The following is an 18,977-nucleotide window of genomic DNA, read 5'->3' as shown; positions in this document are numbered from 1 at the left end:
AAATGAGAGAGTGGTGTTAAGATGCTGGAGGGATCGCTTAACCTATCAGCACCATCAAAAGAAATGCTTGTCAAACCACCGCCCAAGTAATTTTCAAACACTGCTGTCTAAAAATACCCAATTTTTCGTGAGTATGAATACTTTCCATATTAAAACAATTCAGCTACTTCTTTGCTTAAGTAAAGTACAAAGAAGAGTTCATTATGCAGCAACATTTACAGTTTGAAATTTTGCATCAGCTTTTCAGATGACATGTACACATGGTGATTTACAGGCAATTGGAGTTTTATGTGAATTTACATTTGCTTTACAAAATAACCTGCATATTCCAGGACTGCTTTATGCTTGCTCCCTTAAAATGTCACTATCTATTTATTGTGCAAGGTAAAAGTGCTCTTCAACCTCACAAAATATCAGCTTGACAGTTTTACTTCTATATAGAATACAGTTTTTTCTTGCAGTTAAAAAAAAAAAAAAAGCCGGTAAGAATAACCACAGTATTTGTTAAAAATTGTATTTTGTATGTGTATGACAGGCTCTGTTTCAACAAATATGTAGGTTTTCTCTGTTACTGTTACCTGGCAGGACTGTGGAAAGAAACCACTATATACTTAGTGTACCCAGCCACAGAATAAAGAAAGAAGATTGCAGCAGCCTCCTGACAGACAACTTCTCTACATGAATCTAGGAATGTGATCTTGCTGTAGAAATATGTGTTATCTCACACTCAGCAAAAGATGATCAGCAGTTGGTGGAATGTGAGAAAATATAAACATTGTGCAATGCTCCATATAGGCAAGGCTATATTATTTTTTTATTAAGTTTTGCTTTTATGGAAAAAAAGCCCTAAATTAACAAAACTGTTTGTGAACAGCATCATAAAACTGTCTGTGATAGTTTTGTCCTTTAAAATGCTTCATGAACAAGAATTAGTCTTATAAAGAAACCAAAATCTGTGTCACATAACACTTCTGACCAATACTTCAATGAGATACAGGAGTACCTTCCATCCTCCTCAGAATGGGAACACCTCTCTTTTTCCTTTCATGTTCTACATGTGAATTTTTCTTGTAAATTCCATTAAAACTATTTCAAAATTCAAGAGAATCACAAATGTTAGAAAAATACTTAGACCTTAAACTATGATTTCCAATATTACATCAAACACAAACACATCCAAGCAAATACAGCCAGTAGGTAGGAATGTAAGCTATTACATGAAGGCCCCTGTAAGACCACTCTCCTTGCTGACTCCACCTTTCAGACAGTGCACTCAGGCATGGCATGAAGCTTTCACAGTAATTTTGGCTTACAGAGTCCCACCTTGCAATGCCCTGGGTGATGCTTTTCAGTCCTTCTAACCATGTGCCAGGTTGGGCTGCACCTTGTACCAGATAAGAGAACTGACTCCAGCTGGGAGAGAGAAGACCTTCCTCCACTACCCCATATTTTTTTTTCCAGTTTTGTCCACCACACAATAACATACAGAGCTTACATGAGCAAGACTAGCACAGTGTGAGAGTAAGTGGCTAAGTGAGGACTGGGGAACGCTGAAGCCGCACTGCTGCCAAATAAAATGTGACAATCTCAGGTTCAGTAAAACCTTGCTAAAGGACAAATCCTAATCTGCACTGATGACAGAATGATATCCATAAAAACTGTAAGGCTGCAGTTTCACCATGAACAGAAGCAACCAACAGCGCTCTGCAGTGTTGCACCTCCACTGCTTTCATCTTCTCCCCTGCCTTCCTTTGGCTACCAGCCATCTCCTCTACGCTGGCTCTGGTACTCATTAAAGCCTTCTCAGACCCTACTCCACACACTAACCCATTTTCCACTTGTTTCCATGTCCACTTGTTTTGGTTGGGTTAGCTTACTGTTAGTGCGGAAATTAAATAAGGTAAGAAACAAAAAAAAGGAACTTTCCTCTCCTATGGCACTGAGATACTGTCAGCTCAGTGCCTCATGGAATCACATTATGAAATTGAGAAACAACCCTCACAGAGGATAAATACATTTATCACTCCATTCTCTTTTCCGAGTGAAAAAAAAAATAAACAAAACAAAAAACCAAAACAACAAACCAAAACAGGAAATACAGCCCTATTTTGACCTCCACAAGGAATTATATTGCCAAAACAAAACTACACTAGACACACCATTCTCACTGTTAAAGGTGAAAGACAACACCATATATCACATAAATCACTTACGTCCTTTGAGATAGCCTTAGCAACACTCCAATGTTGTATCAATAAAAGCTGTAAGAATTCATTCAGAATAGAATTAAGCATCCTGCCTGCCCCTCCAACCTTTCTATTTGAAACCAAGACTGAGAAGAACTAAAATTATGTGAAAAGTAGGTCTATGTCTAGGCAAGATACCAAAAGTGGATATTGCAAGATAAAAAATACCATTTATTTAAGAGAAGTTACTACTTTTATCTAATTTAAAGTGGTGATAATTTTAAATAGCCTATGCTATGATGAAACCTTCTAGATGAGTATATATACTCTTATCCACACTCCCAAACTATCTGGGCATCTCTGGAAGTTCTCTGGCTGCAGTACACAGATTCTGCACACAGGTTACAGAAAATTAAAACCAGAGGTCAGCAGAAACAAGAGTTCAGTCCTCCTTTTGACTTATACCAAACACCAACAAATATTTTATAGTAAAGAGCATGGCAAAGCTTTACTAGTGAAAACGAAAATGACAACTGAAGCAACTGCTTAATTGGAAAGCAAAAGCTATGTATTGACAACTCTTTTGATTGTAAATTTTGTAATTGAAAGTGAGAAAAGCAATTATACAACCAGACAGCTCTCTGAAGACCACTACAGGTCCAAAAAGCAGAGCTGAAGAGCTAGTCACTTACTGGAAACACTGCTAGATTTTCCTTAGCTTCACTTCTGTGGGGCAAACTTTGATAAAAAAGACTCTGCAGCATAACTTTAAAATTGACATAGTAAGTTCTTCTAGTCTTCCATGGGAGAGTTTCTGGAAGCTCTGAGTAGACGAAAAATTATTTTCTCTTTTGATTTTGGTTTTTTTTTTACATATCGGTCTGTACATTTTATTATTCAATGTCTCTTAAATAGGACTCAAAATTTATGTACCTCTCCCATTTGCTGTTCAATAATTTGATGGGCCATTTCCTCTATGGTTGCCATGATCTTTAATCACCAGAATTTCCTGTCAAAGAAAGGAAAGAAAATGCTTAACATCTATAGCCTCAAAAGTAAAAATATCTTAGGGAAAATATAGTTCACATAAGTATGTTCACAGTTGTCTGAAGGTGACATCCCTGCAGAATTTGAAGTTTGGTTATACTATAAAAGTAATTTATTTTCTATTTGTAAACTTCTGTATCTTTTTACTCAATTCACATAGAGATTTCCTATTTTTCCCGCTCTGCTTTCCTGAAGAGCAACAATATAATAAACTCCTTGTGAGAAGAGAGGTGTATTAATGACCAAGCCCTCTGCAGGGACATAATTAACATCTTAAAAACTGGAACAGAGCCAGTTTTGTTAATGCGAATCAAAGGGGTCAAATCTAACTTCTTCTGAACTCATACCGATTTATTTGTATTATCAGGAGTGCCTAAAGGTCAATTTTGTAATTAATAGAAAGAATTACCTGGGAGGCAGAAAATATACATGTTTAAAACAAAGATGCTGTTTTGTTATCGATATTGTAGTTACAGCATAAGAAGTTCAAATCTTCAGAAGAAGAATTTTGTAGGATTTAACAGACACTACTACATTAATGCAGTATAAAGTATTCAGACGTATGCCTTGTTTGTTTAGGTATTGATTTACAAATATTCACTAGTCAGTACTTAAAAGGAACATATACAAATTATGAAGCACCATAAACAATTAATTTTCCTGACAAAACTGTATTAAAAACACTGTAATAGATACTTCTTATATAAACCAAGACAGTACTCCTACACTAAAGGATTTGTCTCTGTACTAAATTCGCTTTGTTTCAAATATACAATGAGCTCAGGTTATACAGCCTCCTCATTGCAAAGTTACAAAGATGTTCAATACCAACACACATTTTCCTCTGTATTAAGAAGAAATGGTGTCATTATAAAGGATTTTTTACACAGTATAAAAGTTTTACTCATTTATTTAATGAGCAGAAATGGTGCTGTGTAAGCATACAAAAAGTTAGAATACTAATGAAAGTAACTACATATGTAGAAAAGCTGTAGTACCGAGGAACTATTTCCTACCTCAGTGATATATAAACTTTCTCAATCAACTATGCAAATAAAAATGTAAACTCATGTTGAAGCTCATTCTGCTCTTATAATTGGAGAGATCTGTTTTGACTAGGGCAAGAATTTCAGGCCTTGGAAGTATGCACAGCAGTATACTAAAACTTGATCAATGTGTGGAGGGGGGGAAAAATATTTGGGGACTGCAGACCATTCCTAAGAACCCACCAGCATGCTGCACTGTTAGTTAAATTAAGGCAAAAGGTGACAGGCATATGCATAAAACATATGAGACTGAAGCTTATGTTGAAAAGCATTACCTCCTTAGAAGATCTAATAAATGCCAGCATCCTTGCAGGAGCACTCTAGTAACCCACTTCTGCATGCAGTGAGCTGCAGCACAATCACTATTCAAAGAACCAATGTATTCTATCAGATGTTTTCTTCTTTTAAATAAAATACTTACTAGCAACATAATATGACATTTTTACAGTCACAGTACCAGAAATTAGTACCACTTAATTAAAAAAAAAAAAAAAAACAAACAAAAAAAAAAAGCAGTACAAAAAAATAGCTTAACGTCTTAAATTAGAGAACTATTTAGCAAGACAGACAAACTTTTGGATAAGAGAGATGTACTTTTTGCAAAGAATTATTTCAGAGGAAGATTTTACTGCTTCGTGACAATCTGACTTATCAGAAATATTGTACATACGATAATACTTTGAAAAAAATTAGGAGTAAACTAAGTAAAATGCTGAAATTCTAGTCCAATCTCAGAGCTGATCCTGCTCTGAGTGGGATTTTGGAATAGAGAGCTCTTGATGTCCCTTCCCACCTGGAATATTGTACAACTCAAAACTGCTCTATTTTCTTAGCTGCAGGAACAACTGGGGTTGCTTGCAATTACAAAAAATTCCCAGTATTTTGAAAGCAGCTTGATTTGCAAAATCTTGTGACTGCCTCCATATAAGTCTACTGTCCTGGTATTTCCAAGGACACAACAAAAAATTATCTAATTTTAAAGTGTTACTTCACTGAGTGTCTAGTTTAAAGAGTTATGCACAAGAAAGCTTATTTTGGGCAGTTTAAAACAATTTTATGGAGAATACATGTTCCACTATGTTTGCCTTTTGAGACAGCACTAACATCTTTCATTCTGCAATCACTGTCTCTAGCATTTTCTACATTATTTTTCCTGAAGAAACTAGACTACATCAACACTATCTTCCCATCAGAAAAGCCAGGCCTATAATTCTTTGCATAACAAAGTACCATTATGACCTTCTCAATTTTAGTCATGTGTACCAACAGAGCCTACGGCTACTTTAACCTTATTTTCTAAACTCCTAGTGTTTCAGCCTGCAGAATTAGCATGTTCCAACAAGAATACTGAATACTAATTATTACTGCTATAGTTCTGTTGCACCAACTCAGCAGCACATGAAAATGAACAATACAGTACAGTGAAAAGAAAAGCTTAATTTATTGCTCATCTAGTAAAAGCTTGCAGTCAAATACTGAACTTGCATGGGAGCCAAAATCTGGAAAACAACTTTTACAGAAATTGACTCAGACACAAGGAATTAAAAAACCTTCTTACCTATCATACCTATAGCACTGCAAAATTATAATTAAGGATTCTCTTGAATGTTCTCCATCATGCAATTACTTTAAATTAACATATCAACATGTCAATAATCTGTCACCAAAAGGGTTAGTCCTAGTCTATCTCTTGGCCTGAGTTTCTAACATCTCTCCCTGCTGTCAGTACTAGTACATCTGTGACTTCACAGCCAGCAGCAAAATTTTATTTTTGTCCATGTTAGTTCTCAGCCCAAGGAATGACTTGTACTTGCTGTATTACCATGCAAATGTTACTGCTGTACAAATGATGGAGGGAAACTGCAGATCACACCTTTTCCACATCAGGAGAAATTTACATCATCTTAAGCCATCTGAAGTCTCCCATACTTTCCCACAGCTCTATAAATTGTTGCGAGATGAGCCTTGAAGCTTAGACACACTTATTTTTGGATTTTATAGATGAACCTGGTGAATAAGCAAGAAATAAAGGATAAAAAAAAGCAACATACAGCCACAGGACAAAACAGGCAACACTTATGATGGTGAAGTGGCCTAGCAGAGACTTTTAGTCCATAAGCTAAAGTACTGTACAATCAGGAGATCGTAAGAGATCTATCTTCTTGCCTCATGCCCTATTTCTAGGAAGGGTATTATTTTCTAATAAATAGTCAAAGCTACTTTTAAAAACAATGCAAGGAAAGCAGTGCAGTTATAAAAGTTTCACACACATGAGCTTATTTATAGCTAACCCTCGTATTGTCTAGTAGAAATACTGTTCAGCACAGACATTTCAACCCCTTAGTAGATTTTAGTCCTCCAGTTAACAGATATTGACCTTTTCAAGTCCTAAACAGTGTCACATCTTTAAGATGCTCTATTTTTTATTCTTTCCCATACTGCCAAATCCTTACCAATGGCATGGGGAAAGTTTGTGCTGGTTATGGCAGAATTCTATATTGGTGCTAAAACCTGTCTGTAACAACATCTCTCTCGTGAGCATGACGAATGGCTATGAGAGAGAGCAGGCATTTTTACATTATTAATTCAGAGGATTATTAATTCAGTGTTATCAAACAGAACTAGTAAAATAATGAAAACACTCAGCTCCCTCAAATCCAGAACGGGACATAGGCATCCTTTATTCTTGCTGTTAGGGGCAACATAAGTATACTCTGTTTTACTCTTAAGAGCAATGGAAGAGGTTTTCTAAAAGAGATTCCCTGTCTTGATAATGTATTATTTTTGCATGATTCCTAAATTACTGATGAGAAAAAAAGTAGGAAGGAATTTGGAACAGAATAGCTACTCAACCACAACCTCCAAGGTGTTGCATACAATACAGTCTAAATGCCCCCAAAATAAGCAAAATTGAAGAAAAGCCAAAGGGCAGTGGTAAGCAAATCCTTTTACAAACTGTTCAGAATCAAACTGCTTTAAAGGTGATGACTGTTAAAGAAAAACCTAATGAAACTAAAATGGAGTTTGAAAGCTTGACTAGATTAATATTCCCTGAACAAGTGATGCTCCTACCTTTCCCCAATCACAAGAATTCTACTGGTCAAAAAGATTTTCTTTGAAATGTGATTCTCAGAACCAAGAAAGAGAAATCTGTGTTCACAAAAGCCTTCAATCCCAGTTACTTCTGGACTTGAAGAATGTCACCTCTCCATTCAAAGCACCTTCAAGGAGGTTTTTCCCAACAACTGGAATTTTTAAAGAAGCACTTGTAAATGGCGCCACTCAGGAAAAAAAACAATCCCTCAAAAAAGCATAACAAACACTCAAGTGTCTGTCATTGAGAGTCTCTACCACCACATAAGGTCAGCTTTTAAGAATGCTTTGCTGTACACCTGACAGTACATCTTAGAAAAAGAAAAAACATTCTATCTACAAGTAATTAACAATAAAAAATGAAAAAAAAGAAGAGGGAAATGCACCTTGAAACTCCATAAATTCTTGATCATAGTAATGACTTCACCAGCTATGAGCTTCAAATATGAATCCCATACATCTCAAACCTATTGAGACACAGAAACCTCAAACCAAAGCAAAAGCTTCTCAATTGCTCATCCAACCATTCTGTGCTGCTACTTAGATCAACCAGCAGCTCAGAGGCACAATTCTGCAGTGTTGTCTTGGTAGGAAACAAAAAGAACAGCCTTCAGAATCAAGACGTGTGTGCTTTAAGGAATAACTTTGCACCTGCTAGTTAGTTCTCCTAAACCTGATGTGGCTGCCCTCACAGCTAAGATGTCTTACTAAAACGAGTTAGCTTAAAAACTGAAAGCGATTTAAAGTAACATGTTGTTACCTTGCAGTAAAGCAAGGAAGGAATACACGTGTTCAACTATGATGCTCCAGCCATAAGGAAACTAACTCTCAGAAAGGCATAAACCAATCAGAAGTGAACTTTTGAAGTTTTATCTGAGAGAGCTGTCTGCTTCTCATTTGAACTAGACTTGTGTGAAAAAGAGTACTTCAAACATACAAACAAGACTGAACTCTGACGATGAAGAGGAACCTTAAGAATTGGTTGGGGCTGTCCTACCCCTTCATGCTGCCTGGAACAAGCACAAGGAAACTCTGCCCATGGATGCAGAACAAGTTGTCAAAGCTAGACAAATCTGAGCATGAGCACATGGGGCACACATACAATGGAAAAGGAATATACTTACTTGAGTAAGAATCTGCAGCTATTATTGTCAGACCACAATAAAGAGTTGCTATGTAAAATTGAAAGAATTTTTTAATAGTTTGCATGGACTATTAACATGTTGATCCTTAGCTCAGGGTACTACTTAAATAAAAACATTAACCATGTCAGTGGTGTTCTTGCTACAACTGTATTACTAGTAGCAGTTGAAGATTTCTGGAGAGGCATGTAGAGATACAATGTACACTAGCTCTTGATAACTTAGAAGATAGCCCTGAAAACTGTGTAGGTAACCAATACAAATATTAAGCAAACCACCTCTGACATGCAGTTATTATAATCTATATGCAAAAATCCATTGCCTAGAAAAATATTACAATGAATGTACTGATAGCATAAGGTGTGTGCATATGTATGTACGTATATGTAAAATTCAATTTCTAGGACTCAAGTGGGATCATTTAAGTGTCAGAACTTGTTAGTATACCTTCACAATTATATAAAAAAAATCTAACACAGTAACTAGGTTCTTTTCTAGATATAATTCATATCAGTACCAACTGACAACTGCTACATTACAAAAGAGCTATGAAAGCATTTTTTTAATAAGTGTTTACAACAGTAATTGATGCATTGGAAGAGTGTACTCAATTTTTCTGCATTTTCATGCACACACTAGAACTTGGCAATTTGAGGCCTGTTTTGATGTGACATTAATCATCCTACTGGATTCTTTTCAGAAAACTTATCACTTGAACAAAATGATGAAGGTATTAGCCCTTCATACTTTTGTGAAGTTTTGTCATTCAAAGCCATCACTAAATAATAATTTAAAAATATATCTGTAGTTGAGTTTTTCGGCACAAAGCACCATCCTTCTGGTAAAGGCTTATTTATTCCATTGCAAACTCAGATTTTGAGGGTCTTGAGCCTGTGGTTACATGCTTCCGAGGATATACTAGAGAGGTGTCAAGTTCTTGAGTTATAAATACCAATGAATTCATTTATGGAAACGCCATGAAACTGCTTTGACTCACAAACTGTTAAGTTGAAAAGCTCAAAGTTAGAAACAGTCCTATTACAGGCACAAAATGTAGTGGTGCATGTACACTGTTGTAACATTACATTCTTAAACTTCTGTAGTGAAACAAACCTGTAAACAAAACTAAACTAAGGCTGTTTAAAATGGATAAACGCCACCATAGCCGTCTGGTGATTTTTTTTTTTAACACTGTGACTTCTTAAGACTGATGTACATCAGGCCTGATCTATGAAGTTATACTGACTATGAGGTTATGATCTTACACTGGCTTCACTTCAGCATGTGAAATTACTTTGGGTACAAAAGAACAACTGGCAACGCAATACACCTTAGCAGTGAGTCCCACTGTGGCTCTTCTAGCGAGTAAAGCACTGATTCACATTCTCAGAAGGTCTGAAACACCGGTCAGACTTTAACAGCATTTACAAGCAGAGGCAGCATAGCTTGGAACACCCTACGGAATTAATCCTCCATCTCCTCGTCTCCCTTGAAGCATACAGATGGACGAGCTGCTTCTCAACTGGTTGCTGAATCACCAGAGTAGCGCATTATTTTGAAGTCTGTCTTTATCCTTTGCGTTAGAATCCCATGCAGCAAAGATTACTAGTGCTCAGCAACAGGCTCAACAGCACCTTGCTCAGCTGTATATTCCAGGTGGGATGACAGCTAGGAGCGCTAACTGTCAAGAGTCGCACTGAAGTCCTTGATTATGTATTAGAGCTCTTAAAGACTGTAATCTTAATATTGGCCCGAGGAGCTGGAATTTCTGTGGACTTTAAGGGAAGACTGAATGATTAGTGTCTTTGACACTTGCAAATGTCACATTCACCTACATCCTAAAATAAAAGCTAATGAAAAGCAGGCTCCTCCCTCATTTGCCTGACATGGTGTGAGGCTATGGCTTGCACTGCTGCATAACTTCATCCACTGCAAACGCGTACTTTGTAACCAGTGTGACTTGTAACTATATACAATGAAAAAGTGACAGAATTTACAGGATTATTCCCTTATGTTTTTTTTCATGATGTGAAATAAAAGAGTATTATTGACAAGAATTTACAGATTAATTATGTTGTAGTTTACATTTTAATACTTGCAATTTAAAGTTGCATAAACATGCAGTAGTAGGTTTTGTGTGCTCTTGCTTTATTTGACTTCATGAAACCTAAATACTGGGGCAGTAACTGACAAATACTGTATTTGTAACAATGGTACTCTACTGAAATGTCTTAACTTTAATCACCTCAAATAACCACATGACTCTGAAGAGCATATATATGGGTGAAAAAACTCACCAACCTCAATTTTTAAATGATAAGCTTTCAGGCAGCATTTCATGCCACAGCTCAACTGCTGAAATGGATCGCTAAAACAGGCATTCTTATTCCATTCCCCATTTTTGCTTTATAATTTAATCTCTTCTTGCGCTGGCGTTGGTATACAGAATGCTGTGAGGTGTCAATTCAAGGAACTGAACTGGCAGAAACTTTTCTTATTTGTATAGTCAGAGCATAGTTTCAAAGGCAGTTGGAAAAGAATTACAGCTCATCCTGGGGGAGAAGGTCCTGCTCATCCTGATCAAGTTGTGGCGGTGCTGGCCACACACTACAACATGTCAACTCACTAAAAAGACAGAAAACTAACCTAGCAGAAATGCACCAAACACCTGCTAGGTAAGTCCACTGAACTAATTTACTTTGCAGTCAGATTCAGTCCATCACAGACAAAAGGGAGAATATGTTGTTAGAAGTCAAGGGAGGGAAGGAAAAAAAAAAGGAAGATTAGGAAGGTGGCAAACCTCTCTTTCCATTGTTGTTGCTGTGGAGCTGATAATTCGTGTCAACTGCACCATGAAACCATGCAGCTGCCTGACACAGCTCACTGTGGAGTCAGACAAGCTCCGCTTCCCGTTGTGTGAAGCAGCAAGGCTGCCTCTGAGCAGTAGCTACATTAGGCTGTGCATCTTGACACTGGAGACGGTTGGACAGGACACGTCAAGGAGAACTGGCTATCAACAGATTGTAAGCTAACTTTGGGACAGATGGGAAAAGTTTTGTAGTTCACCTTTTCCTTATTCAGATAATCAGGTATGCTTAATCACTCTTTAGGGATCTCTGCAAAGAATTAAGTGGAAAAAATGCTTTAGCTGTTTTTTCTTCTATTATATAAACTTACAAATTTAGCACATTTCATGTTTTGAAAAGCTTCTTTTCCTGAGTTACTCCAGCCAACATGCCCAAAGGCTAAATTGTTTCACATGAAATGAGGAATATATTGTAAACTCAGAGCTATCTGAAATTGGGAAATAGTCCTTAAACACTTTAGAACAAACCTTGATTTCCCAGTAAAGAAAAATATTAAAATAATTATCACCACAGTTTAAGTTTTGATCTTCAATAACTGGAAGTAATCTTTAAGGTGTTCTCATCTAATGTGAATCTTCCTGGTTTCAGAAGTGCTTCTTTTTTCCACGCTTGCCCAAACCATGCCACACACCTTCAAAGCAGACATCAGGCAACACAGGAGAAATGTTTTTTATTGCCAGTATAGGGAAGAAATAGATTGAGTCAAATAATTGATGGTTTCTTGCTGGAGAATGCTTTATACTCCTTTCAAAGGGAATGAGACAAACCAAGACAAACCAAACTTTACCCAGATGCCAGTTAAAGTGTGCTAATTACATTTATATTTCCTTTCTAAAGTTATCTAAAACAAGGAAAGGGTAAGAGCTGGAATTCTAAGAGAGACCAGTGAACACTACATGAAAAAATGCACATACTTTTAGGATCTTTATAAAGCCTCACAATTAAAAGAGCTGTAATAATATTAGTTATATTATTACTCCAAGAGGGGGAAGAAGAGCCAAGGCTCCTACCAATACATCAAGCACTAAAATTTTTTGCAAAAACTGCCCAATTAAACTTTACCTCAGTTATGTCTCACTTTGAATACTCTTGCAAAAATTAATTTCTTCGCTCACTGTATCAACAAGTGCGTCCTATAGTTGCTTACAGTAATTATTGCTTAATTGCTCTACTGGTTTCCCTTTTTCATATCAGACTTAAGATGTTTGCCTTTACTTTTACCATGAAGGTTCTGAAAAACAAAGCAATAAGAAATGCTTTGTCCCATGACCATTTAGCTAATGATACTGTTCACTGCTTAAGCTCTTACTTCCTTCTACAACTTTTTGCAGATCTGTCATTAAGATTGGAAACACTCTTCAGAAAACTCTACAAAACAAATACCTAACCTTCCTTCAATTTGTCTTAAAGGAGATGTGTTGCTCACAACAATGTCAAAACTGACAACATTTAGACTGTCAAGATGATTAGATGACTGCCTCTCCAACTGTCCAATATATTCTACTTTTGTACCCTTGTACTCCCTTAGGCTGTGAAGATCTGTTTGTTTATCTCTCATTAGCAGTGCATTTCTGGGGCCAGAGAATAATCACTTTCTTAAAGGATACCCAACACAGTAAGGCTCCTTTTCTGTTGCTCTAGGTACAGAGTAACACAAATATTAGCATCTGGATTTATACTGATTAGACCTGCTTTACAAGTATAATCACTGCATTTGTTCTCAAAGTTATTTCTTATGTGGGAAATAATACTATCAAGCACTCAAAAAAAGAATTAAGCTCTTTCAAAAACCTCTGAGAAAGAAACTCAGACGAGACATAATTATATATCCATCTCTTTTCAAAACCTCAATCCCCCCATTTTAAAAATTTATTAGATCCCATTTTATTAGAAGCAGCATCTAAAAGCAGGCATTTTGAGAAAAGATGGGCATTAGACTTCCTCTGTATTACTTACAATGCACTTACTGCATCGCTTTTCAACCTTCAGGCTCAAATAAAATGCCACCAGAATCTCTTTCTGTACGTAAACCCTATGTAAATATTGTTAGTTTATGCCCCTAGTAAATGCATTAGCAAGCCTTTTTAGAAGGAGTCGTCAGAATATTTTTAAATACATCACTGTCATCAGCATTAGCCCAAACTTGCTGGTGTTGAACCGGGCACCATTGCCAATGGTTTTCCAATTTAGATAAGCACTCCATGAGCCACTGTGTCAGTGGAAAACTTTCACCAGCTTGCACCAATTCAACCACTCTACTTTTTCCTCAGTTTTTATATGCCAGAGTTTTCCCCAATGTAACTTATTTTTTAAATTGTTTTTGGCTTACTTCAACTGAAATGAGTTAGGAAACATTCCCACGAGAACAGCCAGCAGATTTGAGGGTTGGTAATCTGAAGCACTAACCTCTCCACTAGTACAGTTATACCCAGAAGACATCAATGTTTAACTCACACCCTTCTCCAGGGACAAAAGTTACACAACTTTAATTGTCCTAGTAAGAAGTGCCTACTAATAGTATTTCAAAATATTTTATACCAGTATAGTCTAAGGATTTTAAGAGCAGTAGCATGAATAGTATTTCTTTATGTGTGGACTCTTCATTTGATATAAACAGTAACATCTCTTGTTCTGTTACATTGCACTGTTGGTATAGCTGTCTCACTATCAAGTACCTTGATTCTGAATTAAAACTCTTTAAATAAGTAAGAACCAACCACATTGGTATGAAGATACAACACAAAAAAATTCTGTCCTCCCCAGAGGTCTTCAGTTTACTTTTTTTTAAAAAAAAAAAAAAAAGGTCATAACCCTGACCAGTGTAGTTTTACTGGTGCAAAAACAATGCTTGTAAAATTTGAGTAGTTTAACTTACTCTGCTGACACTGTCAAACTAGTTTGACTCTGTATGCATAGAATGCATAATGATTCTGGTAATGACTATGTACATGTACGGAATGTGTGTTAATACAGGGGTCTTTCCTAGATTAAATCCACCTGTAGAAGATCAGATGCACATTTAAACTAATGAAGTTACATAAGAACTTTTTTGATACTTTTCAAGTACAGGCACATTAACTGGTTATGACTGCAGAAGTTACTGTGAACTTTACTTTCTGTTCTTGTATCACAGAAAAGAAATACAGGAAGATTGACATGACTTTAGAAATGCTCCAAAGGTTAATATAATGGAAAGCTAACTAGAAAAAGCATTCCCTCTTAGAAGAAAGTGTCTCAATCTCTCTCTAGAGTCATACTGCTTCAGCAGTAAATGATTTTAACAGATCTCAGAAAATGAACTAAGGATATAGTATTTTAGCTCAGGTCATCACACTGGTCTTACAGCTGCTCTGCACCTTACAATGGAAACTAGTTCTTATTTCCATTCTCAAACTCATCATGTACTAATTAAGAAATCACCATAACCTGTGCCAAACTTCTTTAATAAATATCTACACATACAATAGAAAGCACTTAACAATCCCTCTGTTATTTAAAAGTGCCAGAGTTAGGGGGTTCTGTTACTTGTTCTAAGCACTAAGATTTCTTAACACTTCAGAAGAGTATTCTGCAATGCTTTCTAGATAATAAATTAAGCCAAGGAATCCAAACACATTTGTGAAACAAATGGCACTACTTCATTCAATACTTCTTACAAGAAAAGCTCAATGAGCGTGGCAAGCTAAATGAGCTATTCTTGGATTATCGTTCTATAAGCCATATTGCTCAAGATGGTAGAACAGTTGGCAGACTTAAAGGAGTAACATTCTCTTCATCAGTGAACTGAGGAATATTTATGTGACTCTTGAAACCCAGTTAGATACTGTTTATTAAATTTGCACGACATCAAGACTTATAGAGTATATATGTAAGAGACGGGTAACAACAGGAAACTGAAGCAGCTAAACCTGCAGGAAAGCAAGAGTAGATGAGATGCTTGTAAAAGCATAAGGCAATAATTAAAAGGCACATAGCAATAAACAAAGAGATACATTTGCAGGCATGCCTGTACGATTAATTCAGAATGATCACTCTCACTGCTTTTTCGTGTAAGCGAGTGCTACAGTGGGAGAAGTGGTGAGAAAACAGAACTGCTAGGATAATTTTTCAGTAGACTGCCTAGTCATTCTTACAGTTTGGGCCACCAAAGGCCCAAAGGTCTCACATTTAGCCCTGGACTGCTGTTGCTTTTATCATGCCATATCTAGAACCTGCCCGAAAAGCTACAGCGCTGACTCAGCTCACCAGCCCCACAAACAATGGGGGGCAGAAAGGAGAAGGAAAGGCAACAGGGCTGCCTGCGAGCTGAGTCCACTTACATGAGCACTGGCTACATGCCAGAGCTAGGTAAGAAGACAGCCATTTAATCAGGTCAGGCTGCCCTGCATAATGTCAGCCATAGCCTGCAACTCCACCTGAAGCTTGCAAAGTCCTGTACTGGTACAGAAAATAGCTCCAAACTGGTTCCCTGCACCAGAGCTGAAGCTGAGCAATGAACCAGACTAGGAAGTTCATCTGATCGAAGACTTGCCCCTTTGCTGACTTGGTCCAGCGAGGTCCGTTCACCTACCCGGCACACAAAGATTATACTAACACCGTATAGTGAGAGTAAGCCCTTCTTTCCCACCACACTGCAGCATTACATCCACTATGGTCTAATTACAGCATTTCACAAAGATGTAGCCCCACACAGTCCCACTCCTGGCTGGCACCTTGGTCCCCCTCTGCATTTGACCTTGTGGTTGTATAGCTGTAAGGTAAGCTCATCTTATGAATTTATTCACCCTGCAGCTAGCAATCGCTATAGATAACACAAGAAAAACAGGTAGAAGCAGAAATAAGACCATTTTTAGAAAAAGCCCATACTGGTATACCAGCTTATGTGTAACACCAAATTGCCAATGTAAGTGTGGTGTGAGGTGGCTGCTTGGAGTATTCAGTGAACTGCAGCCACAGAAGAGGTAGCTGATACATGAAGGTACGCTATAAAAAGGGCTTGCAGGCTTATTCAACGGAACTACTGCTAACTCCCCCCTTTCAACTTACACATGTTCATATCCACAGAAACTTCCTTTTGGAAAAAAAAACCCTGGGTTTCACACACATCCTCCCAATAAATCAATGTTGATGTTGTTTCAGATAAAAATATCCCTTCATAAGTATCAACACCTGCCTCTTCCCTGTTTGTGTTTGGGGGTTTTTTTGGTGTTGTTTTGTTTTTTTTTTTTTTTTTTTTTTGTTTTTGTTTTGTTTTGTTCTGTTTTGTTTTAAATTCCTATAAACATGTATGCAAAGTACTCTGGAAAAATTATTCAGATTAAGTCAGTCAAGAGTGAAAGTATTAGTCATGTTGACACACTGTCCTGCTAATACTTCAAAGAAAACCTATTAGCAAAATAAATGGGGCAGTTTCCATACCACAAAGTTACTGCTAAACGATGAACAGCAACCTCAATTTATCTGGAATTAAACAACCATTCATTATAGATAATAAGACAATAGCAGAAGGTTTTTGCTTTAGTATTTTGGTGGTTTATGTTTTTCAAGTTTCTGGTTTAAGCTCCTACAAAGGCAGTCAAACGCTTAGCTTAGTCTAGCCTGTCTTACTATCAAGTTGAACAAAAAAAAATTAAGTTAAATGAATTTGAACAGCCTTTCAGTGAAGGCCAGGCCAAACAAACAAAAAAAAAAATCTAAATATTGATATGGAGCGGCAGTTCTTAGACCATGATTTTTCATGAAGGAACATACTTCCTTACAAAATCTGCAGCATTGCATCATCAGTGCTCAAAAAACACAAGCAACTTTCCAGTCTCAGAGAACTGGAAATTAAGAGTTTGGTTCTTCAGAAGAGAAACTCTTTGCTGCTTTAAGAGTCTGGAGAATACTAACACAGTAATCTCTGAAATCAAAAACTCCTGACTGAAGGGTAAGAACATGGACAGATCTGCATACACAAGAGTAAGAATTTGAACTGTACTTCTGCAGTTTTACCCATCATTCTCACACTGATGAAATTCTGTTTTGCAGCAGTTTACCTTATGCCAGTAACATACAGGCAAATGTTTAAAGTGCTAAAAATATCCTGAAACAGCACTGAGGAAAAAAAAATTAAAAGTTTACCAGAAAGTAACTTAGATATTGTTTAGTTTTCCCCAACAGTCATTGTTGGGTTGCATGCTGCAGCCTGTGTGTGACAAAAAAAGCATACATGGAAAGCTGTGCCAGCCAGAGCCTGCGGCCCCCTCACCCACCCCAGCTGCTTACTGCTTCCTCACAGCGCATATTAATGACTGCACAGGTCTGGGAAAGCAGACATTCACGTGAGAGCTCCCTGACCTGTATCAACCAAAATAACTCAGGTTAGCAAAGCTTACTATTAAACCTGCTTAAGCCAGGATGGCTGCTGAAGCAGGAAAGGCACACATACCCTCTGCCAGCTGCGGCACTGCCAGCTGAGATCCACACTTTGCCCATCAGCAGAACAAATATGTACAAGTTAAAGATTTGACACAGCTCTATTGCTCATACACAGTTAAACTCCACACAATTAGGCTCCCTGCTTTAAGCAAGGGATGATGGGGTTTTTTTTAGGGATTTTTGACCCAGTCATCACACACAGGTTACTTTCTTCAGGGACACTGCTTTCCTTCACAAACTGGAAGGTAACTCCAGCAATTTCACTGGCTGCACAAACTTTAATTGAATAATACAATAAGCACACAACAAATCAAAACAAAAATTGAGTATCAGCATAGGGAACAAGCAAACTAATATTACCAGTGTAAATAATTAGATTTCACATTATAGATGAAAGGCAGTTTTCACTGGACTGGTACATTAGCTTTAAGCATTCTGTAAGCATTTTATTCTGCATGTGAACTATTCAATAGCTTGCTACAGCACCAGTGGATTTTTGTTCAGTTTTGGTTCCCTGTGCCCTCCCTGCTTCCCCTCTATTCCCCGCCCCCCCCCCCCTTAATAACAATACAGTCATGAAATAATTCATGTTGAAAGGTACCTCTGGAGGTCATCTGGTCCAACCCCTTTTCCCCCAAAGCAAAGTCAGCTTCAAAGTTACACACGTCCCTAAGGCCTTTGTCTTCAGAGGCTAAAAAACCTGACCAGAAAAATCAAGGTAGCCTTTAAAAAAAAAACACAACAAAACAAAACCCAGTCTCCCCCCCATCCCACAATCTAGCCTGTGCTACGGCTATGCTTAAGACATCAGAATTCTCACCAAATTTGTTCAACAATTCACAATACAGCCAGCAAGAAAACCGGAAATATTAAGAAGAATTGAGAAGAAAAGCTAAAGCTAGTTATTTTACCCATTGCAAGTTCTTTTCTGTAATAAGCATCTTGATCTTGCAGAATCTGACAGAATAAGCAAGTGGTGTCCAATCATCCAGCTAAGCGCAGTTTACATGAACTGCAGAACTTGAGGACTGTACATCCCACCAGGTGACGTCAGTTATGTTCCTTACATTACCATGCATGTGCACACATACAGCTGACCACCATCACATGAAAATACTTAGCTCTGTGATGAGAGGGTCTGCAATGTCTCTGGAGAAAGAGCTACAGACAGAAGCA

The 18,977-nt window shown here is 37.3% G+C and overlaps 1 protein-coding gene across 3 annotated transcripts in view; it reads right to left on the bottom strand.

Annotated features, from left to right (window-relative positions):
- NR2C1 (nuclear receptor subfamily 2 group C member 1) overlaps positions 1 to 18,977 on the bottom strand; it is a 54,153-nt gene that overhangs the window by 33,574 nt on the left and 1,602 nt on the right. Inside the window, exon 2 of one of the 3 annotated variants that reach the window (XM_042792846.1) lies at positions 3,120 to 3,195. In XM_042792846.1, coding sequence (XP_042648780.1) covers positions 3,120 to 3,173 — 54 coding nt within the window. In that variant the 5' untranslated portion in view covers positions 3,174 to 3,195. Of the gene's footprint in view, positions 1 to 3,119; positions 3,202 to 18,402; positions 18,424 to 18,977 lie in introns of those variants that run through there. The other 2 variants (XM_033010190.2, XM_033010191.1) reach the window with 2 other exon arrangements.

Source organism: Tyto alba, unplaced genomic scaffold, assembly GCF_018691265.1.
Source record: "Tyto alba isolate M040663 unplaced genomic scaffold, T.alba_DEE_v4.0 Super-Scaffold_2, whole genome shotgun sequence".
NCBI lineage: Eukaryota > Metazoa > Chordata > Aves > Strigiformes > Tytonidae > Tyto > Tyto alba.
The sequence above is the reverse complement of the archived record's forward strand: the minus strand, read 5'-3'. Positions and strand labels throughout refer to the sequence as shown.